This window comes from Cyprinus carpio, chromosome B5 (genome assembly GCF_018340385.1).
Source record: "Cyprinus carpio isolate SPL01 chromosome B5, ASM1834038v1, whole genome shotgun sequence".
NCBI lineage: Eukaryota > Metazoa > Chordata > Actinopteri > Cypriniformes > Cyprinidae > Cyprinus > Cyprinus carpio.
The window spans coordinates 2,681,221-2,701,255 of record NC_056601.1 but is presented as its reverse complement, the minus strand read 5'-3'; the positions used below and the strand labels follow the sequence as shown (position 1 = coordinate 2,701,255).

The 20,035-nt window shown below is 35.9% G+C and overlaps 1 protein-coding gene across 1 annotated transcript in view; it reads right to left on the bottom strand.

Moving 5' to 3' along the window:
* The window catches only part of LOC109051339, a 92,627-nt gene extending 72,858 nt beyond the window's left edge, over nt 1-19,769 (bottom strand). The window contains 7 exon segments of the mRNA XM_042723588.1: nt 353-410; nt 1,172-1,245; nt 1,722-1,845; nt 3,171-3,288; nt 8,053-8,152; nt 16,848-16,877; nt 19,493-19,769. Of these exon segments, the coding sequence (XP_042579522.1) occupies nt 353-410; nt 1,172-1,245; nt 1,722-1,845; nt 3,171-3,288; nt 8,053-8,152; nt 16,848-16,877; nt 19,493-19,514 (526 nt within the window). The 5' untranslated portion in view covers nt 19,515-19,769.
* Between the last annotated feature and the right edge of the window lie 266 nt (nt 19,770-20,035).

Here is a 20,035-nt window from a genome sequence, read left to right as displayed (position 1 = left end):
TACATTTATTATTCCATACAATGAAAGTAAATATTGACTATCATGGTGTTATTCTGTCTAACATTGTTTTTTACGTTCCAAGTAAAAAAAGAAAGTAATAAAGGTTTAAGTAAACATAAAGGTAAATGAAGACAGAATCTTCATTTGTTGAGTGTACTATCCTTTTAAGCAAAAGTAAATCTTGACACTTGCAATATTAATACAACAAACAGAACAAAAAAGTCTGAATGCCATAATCATCAGGGCAAAATGCATTACAACAGCTATAAACTACTGCCATCTACTGGCTTACAGGGGACTCATAACAATTTCATTTTTACCCCACAGTAAGGGCTGAAAACAGTATACTTACAGCACTGGGAGGGCACAGGGGGCAGCTGTCTTCTCTGTGCTTCATCTTGCAGTGAATACTATAAAAAATAAATAAATAAAAAAACAAGGGAAATGAACAAAAAGCTCAAAAGCCATCAGCTAACAATACCTGTGTTTTCATAAACAAGGTGAATCAAAAAGTCTAATATAGAGACTTACTTAAACATATTTATTTACTTTACTTATTTATTACATTGGCTAAAATAAAAATAAACCATGTTAGCTAGGAATTATACACAACTAATCAGAAGTGATGTCCTTGTGCACTAATCTCAGCCCTCCAGCACATCTTAGTGGTCTTTTGGCAGTACTGTATAACTGTAAGGCCCTTGCAATAGCTCAGTGCTCACAGCAGAAGGCGGTAGAAGATCATTCTTCTAAACTGCAGAATTCCTTTTTTTGGAGTACTAATGCAATATTGATGAGAGCAAAATACCAAATACCTGCTCCAAATCAACATACAATACATACATACCTATACATATACAAACACATACACATACATAAGAAAAGGTTCTGAGATTTATTTTTTATTTTTTCAGGCAATAGCTGACAATGAACCCAAAAAACATTATAAACTTCTATTTATTGGACATGAAGAAAAAATAACCCAAATACAAAAAAATATATATATATATCTTAATATCATATTTCATATGAAATTCACCATAATCCCAATCTAAAAAATGCATAATAAAAAAAAAAAAAAATCTGAATAGTGGTAACTCTTGTCCAGTCCCATCAAATTACCATGTTACTTCTACTGTACATATTCATATATTAAACACACAGTCTGTACCTCATCATGTATCCTCATAGAGTTGATGCGCTCCAGCTTTCTAGTCCAGTACTGGGCCTCGTCGTCTGGGATATCTGCACAAGCAAACAAATAATACAGAAATGAGGGGAAAAGAAAGTCTATAGATATCTTTAGATAAAACTCCAGCTTCCACTGTTCCAATGCATCTCTTGCTCCTCCCTTCCAGTGTTTCTGGCCACACAGCACTCAATTCTGTATTCACAGTGTTTAATATGGCATGAGACACAGAGGTTACTGCAGCAACATCACAAATACATCAGCACCCTTTGCTTGCTTCCTCCCTTTTTTCCTCAGATGTTCTCCATTTACATCTCCTACTTCATTTAGATTTTTTATATCATACAGTGGCTCTAAAAAGTACTTAAGTCAGTTAAAAATGTATGAATTTAGTTTTGTGGCCACTGTATATGTGGCAGTTAAAGGAACTGCTTAGAATCTGTTCTAAGAGGTCTGAGAAAAGCATGTAAAAAAAGTAAATATAAAAATAAAATTAAAAAAGCCATATTCTGTTCTATTATATGTGGACTACCAAAAGGGAGCTCAAAGCGTGTGTCCAGCAGCACTTGGTGAAGAGTGGGGTTTTTAGTGCCATATATCTCATCTTCCTTCATCAGAACCTCAGAATCCAGTGAGGTCCATTCTCCAGGCCCCTCCTAAAGAAAGAGAGACAGAGAGACCTGTAAGGAGTCATGCCAACTCTGACTCAGAGATACAGTGTGGAGAGAGCATGAAGGTACTGCAGCAAATAAAACACACAAATGTGACCCAAGGACCACAAACCAGTCATAAGGGTCAATTGAGATTTATACATCATAATAAATAAGCTTTTCATTGATGTATGGTTTGTTAGGAGGACAATATTTGGCCGAGATACAATTATTTGAAAATCTGGAATCTGAGGGTGCAAAAAAAAAAAAAAATTTTTTTGAGAAAATCACCTTTAAAGTTGTCCAAATGAAGTTCTTAGCGATGCATATTACTAATCAAAAATTATGTTTTGATACATTTATGGTGGGAAACTTACAAAATATCTTCATGGAACATGATCTTTGTTTAATATCCTAATGATTTTTGGCATAAAAGAAAAATCGATTATTTTGCCCCATACAATGTATTTTTGGCCACTGCTACAATTATACCCCCGTGACTTAAGATATGGTTTTATGGTCCAGCGTCACAAATGGTTTGGGGGTGGGAGGGGGGGGGGTTTAGAAGTTTCAAGTCAGAAGCGATCTCTTTTCAACAAGTGGACTTTGACTGTATTTGTTTCACAGTCATGAGGGGCACAACTAATTCAACTACATTTTTATATTTTTTGCAGAAAACGTGAGTGGCCGCCAACACATCTCTAGGCTGAATACCAGCCCACTACCCATAATAACACTTTTTTTCTGATGAAAATCCCTTGTCCTCTAACATTAAAATTCACTGATAGTGTTTTGAACTGCTTTCGTTTGCAAACGGTACTTGAATTGTGCATTTTTCTCTCCTGATTCAGATAATACAACTTTTCCACTGAAAAAAACATTATAGATGGGTTTTCACATTTTAGCCAGAATCAATGCCTTGAAGTTAAGCTTTTCGCTGCATTGTGATGTTTTTATCAGCTATTTGGACTCATTCTGACGGCACCCATTTGCTACAGAGGATCCACTGGCCAAGGACGTAATGTTAAATTTCTCCAAATCTGCTGTGATGAAGAAACAAACTCATCTAGATCTTGGATGGCCTAGGATAAGTAAAGTTAATTCCAGAAGTGTCCAGTTGGAAGCAATTCAGGCAATGCTTTCGTCATTCTCACCATTTGCACTGCACTCCCCACCCACCTCGGCTCCGGGCATGACTCAGATGGTCTTAACGTCTTGTGTGAAACAAGGTGGGAGTGGCACTTACATGCCTCATCAGATAGACAGCTGAGATGTGTGAATGTCGGGGGTGTATTTCTCTTTATTCCTATTGGCAGGTGGTACTCACTTACCTCATCTGATTGGCGGATGGTGTTAAGCGGGATCCATGCTGTTCCTATCAAGGTGTCCCAGATGAGTCCTTTACTCCACACCTCCACAACCAGACCCAGGTCCAGTCGATTAATCTCACTTGGGCCACAGATAGAGACACAGAAATAGAGATCAGACCATCAACAAATATGACGAAGAAATGCACCAATTCTGAACTCTCCCAATTCACCCACACCTCTCTGTGAGTTCGAGACACTTCATCAGTGTCTTTTAGAGGAGAGTCTAAATATAGCCTTACCAATGGTGGGTGACCTGAGGAAATGGGCATAAATATTTTGTACGGATCATAAAAATTTAATTTTGAATTATTAATGGACTTTTTTTGTGGAGTTATGTGGTGAGAACCAAAATGAGTGTAACAATTTTCATTATTTAGGGGTGAAATAATTCAACTAACTAAAAGAGTCTCCATTTTACACCCTGCTTTAGTGTTAACAGTTTCTCCGCCTCAAATTTTCCCTGAACAGCTCCTAATATTCACAATAACAATGTCAAGCTCATGCAATGTAAACTACCCAAGCAGAAATTTTCCTTGCACAAACCAGGCTAAATCTTCACAATCATATTCAATATAAAGACACAGTAATTATATTAAGAGGCGGGAGAAGAGGAGGGGGAATTAATTATACGTCTCTCCGAACACCACGATCAGAACATTGAGGCTGTCAGGAGTCCTGCTACCTCTAAATATTTTCATTTCTTTGAACAACTCATAACTGTCTCTCCCTCTCTTCCTTAGTGATTCTTAGCGGTTTCTAAAAAGCTTGAAGCTGACAGCAAACCATCAGCGCAACCATTCCATTCCATTCTTGATTTAGCAAACACTGTATTACCCAAAGAAATCTACAGCATTTAAGTATTTTCCAAGTAGGTCAGAACAGTGGTTGTGAATCTTCCCTTTCAAGTCTTGAACCCAAGGGGTCGGGTTTGGCAAGTTCACGTAGCCCAGTTAGCCCTTGCTAGTGGATGTCACTAAAGGACACATTATATACGCACACACATTTATGCATTATAAAGTTAGTTCAAAAAGGGAATGATCTAACCCTACTAGGCACATCAGTGAGGCAAAAAGGACTGAAAGGACCTCAAGCTACTCATTTTGCCACTTACCAAACAAAAATAATATTCTAAATTGTGTGCGATATGAAGAAAGTGTGTATAATAACTGACAGCTGTCCATGGAAACTTTGTTTTTTATTGGGGTTAGCAGACGGAGTGATACAGAGAAAGACAGCATGCCACTCGCATCCTTTGTCTATATCTCTCAAATTGAATTCAAGACTCCTAAATTACACCCATAGTCACATTTCTACAGAAATGTGGAGGTATGAAAGCATTAAGGACTGTCCAAATCAACATTTTCAATACTGATATAATGAGAAGAAGTGTTTCTTCGGCTTTAAATCAGCATATTAGAATGATTTCTGAAGGAACATGTGACACAGAAGACTGTTTTAATGATGCTGAAAATTCAACTGTCAACACAGGATTTTTTATTTATTTTTATTTATAACAATATTTCACAATATTTCTGTTTTTGCTGTATGCAGCATTGGTGAGCATTTAAAAAAATCTTACGACACCAAACTTCTGAATAATAGTCATTATTCCTCTGTAAAAGATTAAATGTTAGCAACTCGAGAGAGCATCTCAGCAAATGGTTTCTTTGTCTATCTCTCTCTCATTTTGTCTATTGCTATCAATTTGTCTGGTCTCTTTGCTAGTCTGATCCCTGCCATGTGAGGTCAGCACATGGCTCAGTTTAACCCCTCAAAGAGCAGATAAATGCTCAACACTCATCCTCTTTATCCCCACACTCTCTCTCACACACACCTGACAATGTACACTTACTCTACTAACACACAATCATGGGAAAACAAACACACTTGTATATAGTTTTCTACTGAAACCAGGTCTTCAGTGCATTACTGTTTTATATCATTTCATCAAATTATTTCAATCTTACAGTTTTACAACAAATGAAACATGAAAAACATTCACTGGTCATGCAAATCAAATATAACAGCACACTAATAATACTGCACCACAGGGTGTCCATTAATGTATTCAATAACCTGTGTTTAATAATAGTCTTTTTAAAGCAGATGTAAATGACAGATGTAATGAAAAATATATCCCTTATATTGTTGTCCATCATTATCTACAATATAATCCAGCTGTTAGTAATCCTAATCTTCACATTACATAATCAGATGGTATTGTACAGTTCCACAAGATCAAAATTTGCCCTGACAGTGATGCAAACACTTTTCATTCACATAATGTTCATGTTTCTGTGTTTGACAACTGTAAGAATTTGTATTTTAAAGCATTTGTATTTTGTATTTCATGTGTCACGTAAGAAGAATTACACACACACACACACAAAAAAAACTAACATTTCAGCTATGATCTGTATAGAATAGCTGTCACACCAAAGCCTCTATTTTGGGCATGTAAGCCTCTTAAGAGAGGGCAGATATTAATCCATATCGACTGATTTATTATACTGTTATGACCTCAGGTCACACAACACCACAATTCAAAAACAAACTGGAAAACATTTTCTTCTCTGTACAGCAACCCGATTAAAAAGTGACACTGCTCTTTGTTGAACTAATTAAGGAATGGATAAACAAATATATTTTGTTATATGTCATTTGAGAGACACATTTACATGAAATTTGATTTTAATATTACAATTTAATACCCAATTCATGGTAAATGTGATATTAACATAGACTCCGCAGTTTTACTGTTTTCAATTAGTATGTTCCAAAACTAAACCAAAGCACAGTTATTAAAAATTAGAAGAGTGACAGTCAAATAAAATAAAACAAAATTAAATTAAATAAATACATAAATACATACATACATAAATTTAAAAAATAATAATAATAATGTCCCAGATACATGAACTACTGCAGAAGCACTGTTCTTTCTACTTTTGAATGTGAAAGTTTGAAAGTTGAATCGGAAAACATATATTTTATGGCAGACTATATATTGGAAAACTCATGTGACTATGCATTTATTTGTGAGTATTCAACCTGGATAAACACTTGTAACCTAATCTATTATTGGAGATGCCCCTCTCCCTGGACAGATGATAAATTAATTTTGCCTGTCATATCGGAAAAGCATATTTAAACTGGCCATCTACTCATGGCTGAACAGCAGAGTCTAGCCACAAACTCAGAAATGACAGCTGGGAATATTGCATCCGCTCTAAACATGATAGTGTGACAGTTTTCTGCATAATGTGTCACACTAACGGCCCTTTCACATTTATTCCTCTGAAACCTCACAGCTTCTCTCTATCAGTACCTCTCCTTTTCTTTAATACGTTCACTTTTATCCTTCTATCCTCTTCACACAATGCTGTTTCAATCCTTCAGTGAAAGTGTGTTATGTATGTGCGGACTTTAACCTGCCGATCATTCGTGAGCGCTGAGCAGGTGGACAATAATCCATGCACAGAGGATCTCTGTCTGAATAGAACACGCACACAAAGCTGAGCCACTGGCCTAGAATCCTAACATACTATCCCTATAATTATACAACACTTTCTCTAAGCTGTAAAAGGCACATTGCTTTTGATTTTACGCTTTCTGACCGAAAAATCTGACTGACTGACTAAAATTATTCTAATATGCTGATTTGCTGCTCAATAAACATTGCTTATTATCAATCTGATAATTTTTTTCAAGATTCTTTAATGAAAAGAATGCTCAAAAGAAGAGCGTTTATTTGAAATATAAATCTTTTGAAACAAACATTGTGTTTGATGTTACAAGTGTCTTTACTGTTGCTTTTGATCAATGTATTGCATCTGTGATGAATAAAAGTATAAAAAAATTCTTACAGACCCTATATCAGCACATATAAAATACACACGACACCACTTCATTTAACAATAGTAAACAATCAATCTACTGACAATTGCACATATTATTTCTTGAAGTTGTCCCAAAACATATAATGTGACTTTTTCCCCAAGTTTACTATTTTCAATCCAATTACAATAAATGGGGATTGAGTCTTTTAATCTTCAAAAAATTATGCAACAGTATACATCTGGCTTCAAGAGCTTTGTATGAGAAACAGACTGAAATTAACCCTTCTCTCACCATTATCGCTAAAGATAAATGTGAAAAGTAATCTCTAATAATGTCTAAAAAATGGTGTTTCTTTCAACACTATTTAGATTAGATTACTGACAATATTGGGAAACCAGAAATTAACCCTTCCATATCTCTGATGAAGAATGAACAAATGTGATTTTTGAATAAAAGAACAAAAAAACTTTACATGTCAGTCCTTGTGTTTTGTGCTCTCCCTCTCTCTCTCTCTCTCTCTCTCTCTGATAATCATTGTAACTGCAGCTGATTCTCAGAATTCTTCCTAAAGAACTGCCAAAATTCTCTCTGGAACAATCTGAAAATCGGGGACAATTTCTGGGACGCACAAAACCTCCCGAGAGCCCATCAAAAAACTATTTAACATTTGTCATTGCAACACAAGAGGGTCGAAGGTAAGAGAAGGTAGGACAAACTGAAGTGTGTGTGAGTGTGTGTGTAATTTAAAGCATGAACCAAAAAAAAAAACCCTATGTGAAGATATACAGAACATAACTCTTCTAAAATACAAAATTGTACACTCTCCTAAAATAAATACTGCTGTTAAAAAAAAAAAAATCTATTTCAAAGAACACATCTGCACATCCAGTTTGATGTGCTCAAAAACAATCTTCCATTTTCCACAGCAAAGTAGTTTTGAGTGTTTTTAAAGTCCTTTCATTAGGCACACATTTAGGCAGAAACATTAGGCAGAAATACTCACAACATAAAGTCCTGTTCCCAGCAGGGCTGGTCTCCTCGCACCGTGATGGTTGTGCTTTTAACATTCTGGACCTTCAACGTGACATACACATTAAACTTGTCTGCAAAAAAAAAAAAAACAGGTTAGAACGTTAAAGTCTATAAGTTTCATATAGTTCACCCCCCAAAAAAGTGTCTCATCCTAATGTTATTCTAAAGCTGTATGGCTTCCTTCCATGGAAAACAAAAGACGACATTTCAGGAATTGTACTGGTCACTAAACGCTGGTTTTGGGGTAAACTAATTCTTCATGCAAAGGAATACAGAACTTAGTTGAGCAATCCATCTTTTTCTATATTAAATAAACCAACTCATGTGATGTCATAGCAAACTGACAAGTATTGTAATGGAAAATTGAGATGTGACATCCACCTCTAAGTGTGTGTTAAATATTCATGGTTTTATGTAAATGCAATAGTTATTATGTGCAGCGACACAGACGGGTTGAAATAGGCTGTCGGAGGTCAAAACAAGCAGGCATAATTAAACCTAGATATAAAGTGCCACAAGAGCTCCGCGAGAGCCACGAGTACAGAGCAATATGAAGACAAATGTGAGTGCTTCTATCATCTCTTTATAAAAGCAGTTCAAAAGCAGCTGTACAATCTCTTTATTAAATGGTTTTGAGAATATTTTTCAGGATAACAAACTTTTGATTTGGAAAATATAGGCAAATGTCACTTGATCTTCTGAGATGTAAAAGTGAAATGTTAACGTAATGCAGCGTTCAGAACCCAAAACTTCTTCCTCCGTCCAAGAAGACATATTTTTAACAAGGCTGCAAAAATATGTTTGTTTGTTTGTTTGTTTGTGTAATGCCATTCCAGCTTCTGTGGCTATTTTAATGGCGAGAAATATTATGGCTGAATTATATCATGTTTTTTTCATTTATTTCTGGCTATGAAAAGTAAATTCAGATTTTGAAGAAAGGACTAATGGTGTCTGGTCTGGTATCCTTGGTAAAGAAGCAGGGTCAAGATTGGCACAGTGGGTGAGCAGCAAGGCCCATCAGCTGCAGTGTAGCTTCCATCTCCAGAAAGTGGTGTAGCACCTGCAGCTCAGCATAACCGATATACCCTTAGAACTGCAGCGTTCTCTAGGATCCTACGGTACACTTCTCAATTATTTGCAGGCATTTTACAAGATTGCCTTGTCATTTCAGTCCGGCTGAATTGTGTACATAAGACTTAGGGGCTGTTTACACGACAGCGTTTTCAGCCAAAAACAGGAAACTTTTTTTTGCGTTTTGCCGGTTCGTTTACACAACAACTGCGTTTTGGGGACTGAAAACGCATATTTTTGAAAACGGGTTTCAAAGTGCACGTTTTTGAAAACGCCCCCATTGTTGTTTCCGTGTAAACACCCAAAACGGGAATCTTTGAAAACAGTGACGTCATGCACATGCATAGTACGTGTTATGTATGTAGACATGCACAGTACGTGTGTCGATTTTAAAGGCAAGCGTGAACAAACATACACAGCAATGGCAGAGTACATAATACTGTTGTTGCTGTTCAAGAGTTTGCTAACGCTTCTTCAGCAAAGTGTGGATTTACTTCACCAATATTACAACCAACAGCAGAGACACGTCAAATAAAGCAATAAGCCCCAAAAACCCACTTTTTACAATTAAATTATAACAGCTAAACTCACATATAACTCACGACACGAAGCAGAGTCACGGGCCTTATTGCTTTTATAAAACGGTTATTCCATATACGTAGTAAGGTTTCACAGAATAAAACAGCAAATAAAATGTAATGACATTAATAAAAACAGTATTCTTCCACCAAACAATGTTATTCCTCGGAAACAGATGTGGTTCCAACAAAGTGGTTGCCAAGCAACACACAGAAGTAAACAAAGGTGTATGTTTGTAGTTTAATTTACTACAGCTTCAAACTCGGCTCAACCAATCAGAATCAAGGACCGGAACTATCCGTTTTATAATACAACATATAATCGTCACTTCCCTGCAGGTACTGTTTACTATAAGGTGACAGCACCATCTACTGGCCTGGCATACGTAATACAGCTTTTTTGGCCGTTTTTGAGAATGTGTGTAAATGTGGATTGTTTTGAAAACATTGTCGTGTATACGTGAAACCTTTTAAAAATGCAAGGGAAAAACTTTTCAGTTTTTGACTACATCGTTTTCGTGTTAATGTGGCCTCAGCTTCACTGCATCCGTGATTGTTGGTTTATGTTGAGAAATGCAAAGCTCCATCAATCCTTCTTTCTCAGAGAAACAGACTTTACAAAAAAAATAATAATACACACCAGGAAAACACAAATGGGCCAACCCACGTTCATCCTTTTATACATACAAAATTGGATATGGTTTAAAAAAAAAAAAAAAAAAAAAACTTGTCCTACTTTCCATTTAGTTCATGTAAGTTCGACATGTCTAACATCATTTTAAGGCCTTTTTCACACCTCACACATAATGTGTAAGTGGGGCAGATTCATCTTTTGGCCCATATTTAAAGGTTAGGGGTCTTCAACATTTTTCAGGCCAAGGACATAAAACATGTTGCATGCCAACCATATTAATGCATGTTCATACTTTCATGGCACTTAAACTAGCGTTTCAAAGTTTGGGGTTGGTCTCTTATGCTCATCAAGGCTGCATAAAGGCTAAAAAAGTTATTTATTTATACCTGAAACTGAATTTTGCCATTATTTATCATCCAGTCTTTAGTGTCACATGATACTTCAGAAATCATTCTAATATGCCAAACTGATGCTCAAGAAATTTCTCAATATTATAATTTCTTAATATTATCAGTGTTAAAAATAGTTGTTCTACTTGATATTTTTGTAGAATTTATAGTAATTTATAGTATTTTTTTGGGGTAAATAGAAAGAACACCATTTATTTGAATATAACTGTCACAACTTAAAAGTCTTTACTGTCCATTTTGATCAATTTAATGCATCCTTGCTGAATATAACTTTTAACTAGGAACTTAACATTTACAATATATCTCTGACAACATTTGCAGCTTTTTAATCTACTATCCACCGGTTAATCACAATGTTGTCATATACATAAAAAAAAAAAAAATCTTTTGAACTAAGACATATATGCTCCAGTCTACAATACGCATTTGAAACCAACCAGGTTTGTTAACACCGAGCAAAATAAGGGTTAATCAATCTTGACCCAGGACTCTGTGTACTGAATGACATGTTCTTATGAAGACCTCAAAACAGATTACCAAACTAACAAAGACTGCAAGACTCATTTCACAGGGGTGATTTTTAAAAGAAAATGGCACAAGCAGAGAAAAAGAATTAGAGGGAGAGAGGAAGCAGCGTTATCAAATTGGACAAAAAAGGGATTATTCTGAACAATATTCATTTCAGACAAAACATTTTTATTTGTTTCCAGAGAATATTATTTCTAGAAAACAATGCATTCATGACCCTGTGATTACTCTAAATTTAGCTCATAAATATCAGCATGGGCTGAACTTCTCATCTGCGGAAATTAATCAGCAGACGACTGCTCAATGACATTTCTATTTACATCGGCATTATTCATCCAATCAAGGCGTGGGAAGCCCTCACAGAAACGAACCCTGCATTTTGTACAGTCTTGCAAGGAGAGCTTTCTTAAAACAACTCAAAGAATATGCTCAATAAAATCACCTGAATACTGACCACCTCTTGAAAGGCTTTCTGTCCTTCGCTCTTGATTTATTTCAGCAGTCTGGTGTCTAATGAATCCTGAATTAATTGTTTCTTCTAGTCAACTCAGCAGAAAAGGAGATCTTTGTTTAAAGTAATAGATCACCATAAAATTACAAATTCTCAAATTATATGAACTACATTTATGATGTTTTTTTGTATGTTGCAGACATTTGCATTTATATCAATCTATGTATCAATGTCAAACATTAACTCTTATTTTACATTATATACCACAATAATTTGAAAAATATTTGACCTTAAAAGTAAATCTATAATTAGTAATATTCTCCCTGATTATGTTTGTTCTAAATAAATAATCACTTGGCTATTTGTATTATAGATTCATAAGAAATCTCAAATTGGGCCAAAATGAAAAAAAAAAAAAATCAATATAAACTAAAACATTTTTAAACTATTTTTTCAAGACCAAACTATCTGGGCTATGCAATCCACATTAATTTCACCACACTCTAACTGCATTTAAACAACTGTCACCTTTGTTTTTATATTTTCCATCTAAGGAGAACATCTGAGAAAACTGTTAATTAAACTAGTTAAAATGAGCTCTAAAAGAGCAACAGTTGAGCAATTAAAACTGTCCTCTGAGTGTGTATGCATATATTGGTGGTAATGTAATCCTGGAGGGTCAGGTGTCACGTGTTTGTCTAGGTGAGAACTAGACAGCTTTTCTCAAGAGGTAATGCTAGTTTAATGAGAATTCCTCCAATTTCTCTCTGCAGACAGGCTTTAAGACCCTCGGTGTAATCTCTGTCCCCATGGATTCTGCAGAGAGGGACACAGCTTCTGCAGCCCGCTCTTGACATGACCTGCACCGTAATGCAGAGCAGAATTGGGGCTGAATGAGAGAGAGATGGAAGGATAGAGCTGGAGAAGATAGAAAAAGTCAGTGAAGGGCAACTGATTCTTTGTAAGAGCCTGGCTGGTTCTGTATGTGTGTGTGCGGGTCTGTCACTGTTAAAGGGTTAGAAGGGATTCAGCTGAAATGGTAGAGTAAATATTACTGGATCGACTAACTTCTCATAGAAATACATCTCTGACCTAACATTAGGGTGGGCTTCAGATTGAAATCTACTGAGGAAACCAGATGTGACCCTGGACCACAAAACCAGTCATAAGGGTAAATTTTTAGAAATTGAGATTTATACATCATCTGAAAGCTGAATAAATAAGCTTTCCATTGATGTATGGTTTGTTATGATAGGAGAATATTTGGCCGATATACAACTATTTGAAAATCTGGAATCTGAGGGTGCAAAGAAATCTAAATATTGAGAAAATATCCTTTAAAGTTGTTAATGATTTTTGGCATAAAAGAAAAATCAATCATTTTGACCCATACAATGTTTTTTTTTTTTTTTTTTTTTTTTTTTTTGCCAATTGCTACAAATATACCCCAGCGATTTAAGACTGCTTTTGTGGTCCAGGGTCACATATGCACTAATATCTATTTTTCAAAATCTGAAGACAACTGAAAAGTTTAAACTTTAACTTTTGCTTTCCCATTTGTGGATTATGTAACATGCAATCCTACACTTAGGCTTCAGAACAGGAAAAAGGAGTCGGCAATAAATGGAAATACAGAAACGAGGTGTGATTTTTGTGATTTAATCTGGGCCTAGAAGCAGGGAAATGATCAAATATTTATATCATTCTGAATCTCTAATTACTCTTATGTACGTCAGACCCATTCGTGGGTACATCTTTACATCTGTATCCACTTCCTTTCATAAGATTCCTTTATACGCTCTCACTTTCTCTCAAAGAAAGTGCAAAGGAGCTCCCAGGGATGCCTAACCTGATGAATATTTAATTTTTGATGACTTACGAAAATAAATAAGTCATATTCACACAGGCCTGTACAGCTGACATTTTCAAGCTATTTGGAGAAACACTCCTACATGATGTTAAATATAAAACACAGACACCTAAGTGAAAGCAATAAATCTAGTCAATATTATAGAGAAGAGAAAATAAATACTTTTATTCAGCAAGGATACGCTAAACTAAACAAAAGACAGAAAAGGTATTTATAATGCAACAAAAGTTTTCACTCTTAATTTTTTCCCCTTCTGTTCAACAATAACTAACCCTGAAAAATTTGCATTGTCTTCAGAAAAATAAGCTTAGCAGCACAGCAGTCTTCAACAATAATGAAAACTGATATTTAAGCAACAAATCAGCATATTAAAATGATTTCTGAAGGATCATGTGACACACTGATTAATGGTTGTGGATTCAGCTTTGCCATCACTGGAATAAATTACATTTCAAAATATTTAAATAGAAAACAGTTATTTTAAATTGGAACACCCTTATTATTCACTGTAATATGTTACTGTATATTTGGTCAAATAAATGCATCCTTGTTAAGTATATCTTTAAAAATAATTATAATAATAATAATAATAATAGCAATTTAAAAATTTGATGAGACAAACCCCTAATATTTGAATGGTAGTCTGTACATCATGATATACATTGTGCAAGCCATCAATGTAAAAGGAAAATGAAATATCTTCGGATGAAAAATGAATGCATGTTTAGAGCAGGCAGAAGCCAAGAGATAGGAATTTAGACACCCGTCTCAATAATAGGCTTCCTCATTTGATGCAATTAAGCATCACCAGCTGTTAAACTAAAGTGAAGCACTTTCACTTTTCAGTGAGAATCCCTCTGCGGCAAAGATAATAGAATTTTATTAGGAGTCAAACTGCATTTGATTCTAGCACAGTATTGAATTCGGTGCTGTGGGTGGGACACTCGGAGAAGAGGCTGAAAAGGCTTTTTCTGTTATTAGCAATAGATTAGAATTCTATGGGCTCCTCTGTCACTCTGACAGACCTCTGTTCATTTGGGAGTCAGACACAGACTGATGCTCTGCTGCTGCTGGCGCTCTCTCTCTCTCTCTCTCTCTCTCTCACTCTACATGAGGTCAATCAAGAGTACATGAATTATGCAGTTACTATGTTCTCATCCGGTAATTAAAACACATCCTATATGCATACAGAAGGTATATATATTCAGATGAATGAAACGTGCAATTTCTGCACTACTAGCAGCACCTATGAGAGTTAAAGGAATAGTGACTGTCTTCAAATATGTTTTAATAATCCCCATCTGCCAATGCCTGGACAAGTATTCCCCCCAAACTCATGCCACTGGTTGAGCTGATGTTGTTTTGTTTAGCATAACATGTTAATATGTAACATTCTAGCAGCTTGGTACCTCATAAACACAACCTTTCTGGCCGACTGCTGTAAACCTCTGCAGCTTGACTCTCTGAAATCGCATCACAGTCAGACTGAAGCTGGAGATTGTAGCCAGCTCTTGGCATTTTTGTATGCCCACATGCATCAGATTATAATATGTAATCCCAAAACTAATTCAGAAATGACTGAAAGCTTGTGTGCATTCTTTAGGGATGCACCAATATTAACATTCTGGCTGATATGTAATTTATTTTCATTGCCATGTCAGCATCTAAGGCTATCTTCATGGCAAAAACTGAATTGAAATAATACAAGAGTTACAAATAAAATAAAAACATAAAAACAGTTAAAATTATTAAAAAAAAAAAAATTATTAACATACAAAAAAATATATAGCTAAACTCTTTTCTGGCAAAATTTTACAAGTTTCTACTTGCACTAAAACTGGGACAGTCCAATAAAATAGTTTTTTTTTTCTGCCTGATAATGACAAGATGAAGATCATTTTCATGGCAGAAAATGGATAAATAGCCTTGCTGTTATAAAATTCTATACTATATATTTGCCTGAATAAATAAAAATAAAAAAATACTAAAAATGTAAATCAATAAATCAATTTTAAATGCTGCAAAACTATAATGTATAATATAAAAACAATATATATTCCTTTTGACAACTGCTAAAGATATCAACAGAATCTAAATAAAAAACAAATATTTGATATTAAATATCTAATATCAGCTGATACTGATAAGCTAAAAATAATAATCCCTATTTTTTTTTCCTGTTGTATTAATGGCTGTATGTCATGTCACGTCACGTCACGAAAATTTAATTTCATTGCTCTTCCATAAAGCTTATACTAATTCTAAGGTTCAGTCATTAAAAGACAAAGCGCCCTATCATACACCCGGCGTAATGTGGCACAAGTGTTTTTGCTAGTTTCAGCCCGACGCAGTTCCCATTTTCCCGTCCTACTCCACGTTGTTTAAATTGCAAATGCATTTTGCGCCCGTTTGTGCGCCCATGGGCTAAAAAAGAGGTGTGTTCACATTGTTGACGCGTTGCTGTTTTGAGGAACTGAAAATAGACTGCGCCATAGACCAACTCAAACCTGGTCTAAAGTCTGATGCAATATTTTTTCTTTGTTATTTAAAGAGTGCGTTAGTAATATGTGCCTACGGCCGGGTGCACAACGCACATACACTTATTACACACAGAGGAACGCGCAGCAGCACACAAACATTTTTAAAAATGAAAAATTACATGCCACCATGTAAACAGTGAACCCACCATGGGGCGAACGCAACTGGCTTAAAAAGGATATGAGATAAGACACTCATATTTTTATATCACACTACACCCAAAAACACCCATTAATGATTAGGAGAACAACCCGTTTAGAACATGAGCCTGGGTGCGCCGACCATTTTCCCGTCGTTAAACTAGCAAAGGTGAATTCGGACAAGCCCTGAGTGCACCTGCACCGTATGCTTTAGACTGCGCTTAGATTGTTAAAATAGGACCCATACACTTACATGCGTGTGTTTGTATCTCTGCGGTGTAGAGTGTAATGTGTGTTATAGGAGAGTGAAAATCCCCTGACAGTCTAGTGCTTGCCTGCTGGCTAACAAGAAAACCAGTTCACCGCGTCTCTCCAGTCCAAGCCAAACTGGGCCGCAGCATGAATCTGATTCAAGCACCTCATTTTAGCACCAAACACTCATGTGAATGACAACTGACTGAATGAGGTGTTATCTTTTTTCCTCTTTGTGTCTAAGGTAATTGTAGAGCAACAACTGTTTCATGCATGAGGAAAACAATCCATTACCTGGAGGTCCTTGTAGCTTGGCCTTTTTCACTGAAAAGAAAAGAAAAAAGACAAAGTAAGTTAAAACCACAAACTGCATTTTTTTTGACCATTGACACTCCTAATTGGTCCATTTGAGAGATAGTTGGAGGTAATGCACTTATAAGTCTGCGATCCACCATAAAGCAATAAGAAGAAGACGCCTCATGCACCTGCTGCTGAGAATGCGCACAAGAGGACGTGCTCAGGAGAGTTCTAACAGTTCGGACATTGCATGAATCAGAGGAAAAAAATGATATAAATACTGTTCAGTTTCTTGCACAGACCGATCATTTTGTGTCTTTACACATCTATATATATCGTCACGAGCCGCAGAGTTTAATTTGGTTTTGTTTGTGTATGTTTTTTTTTGTATGTTTTAGCCGTGATTCCCATCCACTTACATTATAAGACTGATAGACTGCAACGGTTTGAGCTAAAAAATCTCGGTTTGTGTTCTACTAAAGCAACAAAGTCACCTACATCTTGGATGCCCTGGGGGTAAGCAGATAAACATCAAATTTTCATTTTTGGGTGAACTATCCCTTTAAAGCAATGTGGCAGAACTACCCTGGTGAAGACAACATGCCATAACCTAAACTCCAAAAACATCGCAATGTTTTCAGAAAAAAAATGGGAAGAGACATAGATCTTTAAAAAAAAGATAGGTATAGGGTATTAGATGCATTCTTTTGGTCAGACTGGATAAACAGAGGCTGTAGAGAGCTTATGGCTGACATGCACACATGTGATGCTGCGGCCGCACACACACAGACCCACACAGCACCAGATGGCTTGAGGATTACACTAAAGCTCTGTCCTTCCCCCAACACCAGCATCGTGATATATACTAACTTATCACTTTCCCCTTGTGCCTGTGTGCTTCCTCTCTACATGTGGAGAACAAACTTCTGAACCATCCACAAAACACTACAAAGCAAATCTGCTAAAACATTCCCATGCAGCTCTTTGCATTCACTTTCTTCATACCCTATGGCTTTTTAAAAGATCTGCAGCAAAATGCTGATAGAAAAGCCAAAATATACTAATCCACTGTTACATTCACATCATATTTATTTTGTTCTGTTATCCCAGAATATCTCTCTATTCATCAGAGACGTCAGTCTCGTTTGATTTTCTGTACGTGCATCCTCCCTCATGACTGCTGACAGCATGACATATATTTGAGACACAAAAGACCTCACAGAACAGCAATTTACTCTAGTCCAGACCAACTAAAATCAATTGTATTAGATTTATAAAGAGAGGAAACTCCTATAGACAGTTTAAAATTGCCGTCATGCTCATATTGCAAATATTCAGTTTTTCCATACCACTTATTTCTAAAAGCATAACATTTAGTTGCTGTAAACTATTTCAATAGTCAATAGCTAAACAGAACTGATAAAATAAGACTTTTATACCACTGAAGAAATTTAAGCAGATGTTTAAAAGGCAAGCAGATGTTCACAAGCTTGCAGGGTCAAGGTTTAAACCAGTCTCAGCCTCAGACAAGGTCTGGCTATTTAAGACTAGGTTTAAACTGGCTAAATGATTGGAGAAGTCCTGCATACATCACCAGAGAGAGGCCTGTGGTATTCACCAGAAGATCCAGTTCTGATATTCTAATTACAAATATAAGTTAAAATTCTAATAAATAAATGGAAAAATGTATGCATTTTTGTAACAAGATCTAACATGCATGATGACTTATAACATTTACTGGGTTGCTACTTACAAGCTCGAGTCAAAAGAGCCCATTCAAGTCTCTATGATATTCATGACTTTAGACATGCTTTAGGTACGTTCACCAATGCAAGGATAGAAGACTTACTTTTTGCTAAAAAAAATAAATTTTTTTAAAGTTTAAAAAGTTTAAGGTATCAATTTGTCAGTAGCACAATGTATAGGGAAAATTTTTTTGATCAAGTTTAAGACGTCTGCTTAAATTCCTACCTGTGATTATGAGCAACAGTAATATCAATATCTAATCTAATAATTGTTGAAAATCCCAATCTCACACCAGTTTTCTGATTGGCTAACACACAGGAGCCAGTGGTCTTATGAAACTGCGTACTAGCATAGTACTCTTAATGTTTCTGTCATAGAAAGATATGCTAAAAATAGTAATAGTAGAGTACAGTCGACATAGTTTTGCGTTAGGCTACAGATATCTCTTACAGAGCATAAGTCACAAAAACACACCCACAGGGATGAAAAACAGGGGGATGAAATGCAATAATGCAAAGTAAAATGTGTGCTTGTCATGCATGATCATAGTGTACAGTAAGACAACCAGACAGGTGATCACAGCACATGCAATAACATCTCAGCACCGGGAAAACCCGTTAAGCGCATTAACGGGGAAGATGAGTCGCATCCAGTCCACAATAACACACATCCGAGTCTGTGTTGCACTAACATGTTTGTCGAAAGTTGCACCTTTTCTTGAATTATAACTTAACGTCATCATAACCTGTTGCTTTAACCGGCTTCACATGCACTCCAAGTTTAGCAACTACACGCTATTTCAAAACAGAAGGATATATAAAAACAGGTATACAATAAAAGGAAGACAATGCAATAACAAGAAAACGGATAAATATTTAAAGGTCCCAAACACTTACCCCGCACGCACAGTAGAGACATTGTTGAGATTTTAGTCCGGCACAGCACAATTATGACTTGATCACCTCCTGTGGCATTTGCCACTTTATTTCCTCCACTTTCGAGATGATATTTGAAATTGCGAGAAATAATCGAAGTTGTTTAAATTCATCATTAAAATAAGAGTGAAGTATCGACTGTGTTTGCGACGCGCCAGGAGAACTGTCCCCGTGGCGTTAGTGACATGTGCATGAACCAATCATCTTCGAGAACCGGAGAATGTAGGCGGGTCTAAAAGATGACGCGTCCAATAACGTTTTGTAGGCGCACAGGTGTGCAAATCTCAGTAGCATAATTTGACATACGCAAATCCAGAATATTTCTTTTCTGTTCTTATTTTTATGAATGCTCTTTGTTGGGATATATTCATGCCTTGCTTCCCTGTTTCTGTATGTTTCTACAAGTTTTTGCAATAAAAAAAATAAATAAAAAAGTGTGTAAATCGCTCTTTAACTCGCATTATTGACAACATCTGTATTAGTATAATCTTATAAAATAAAACA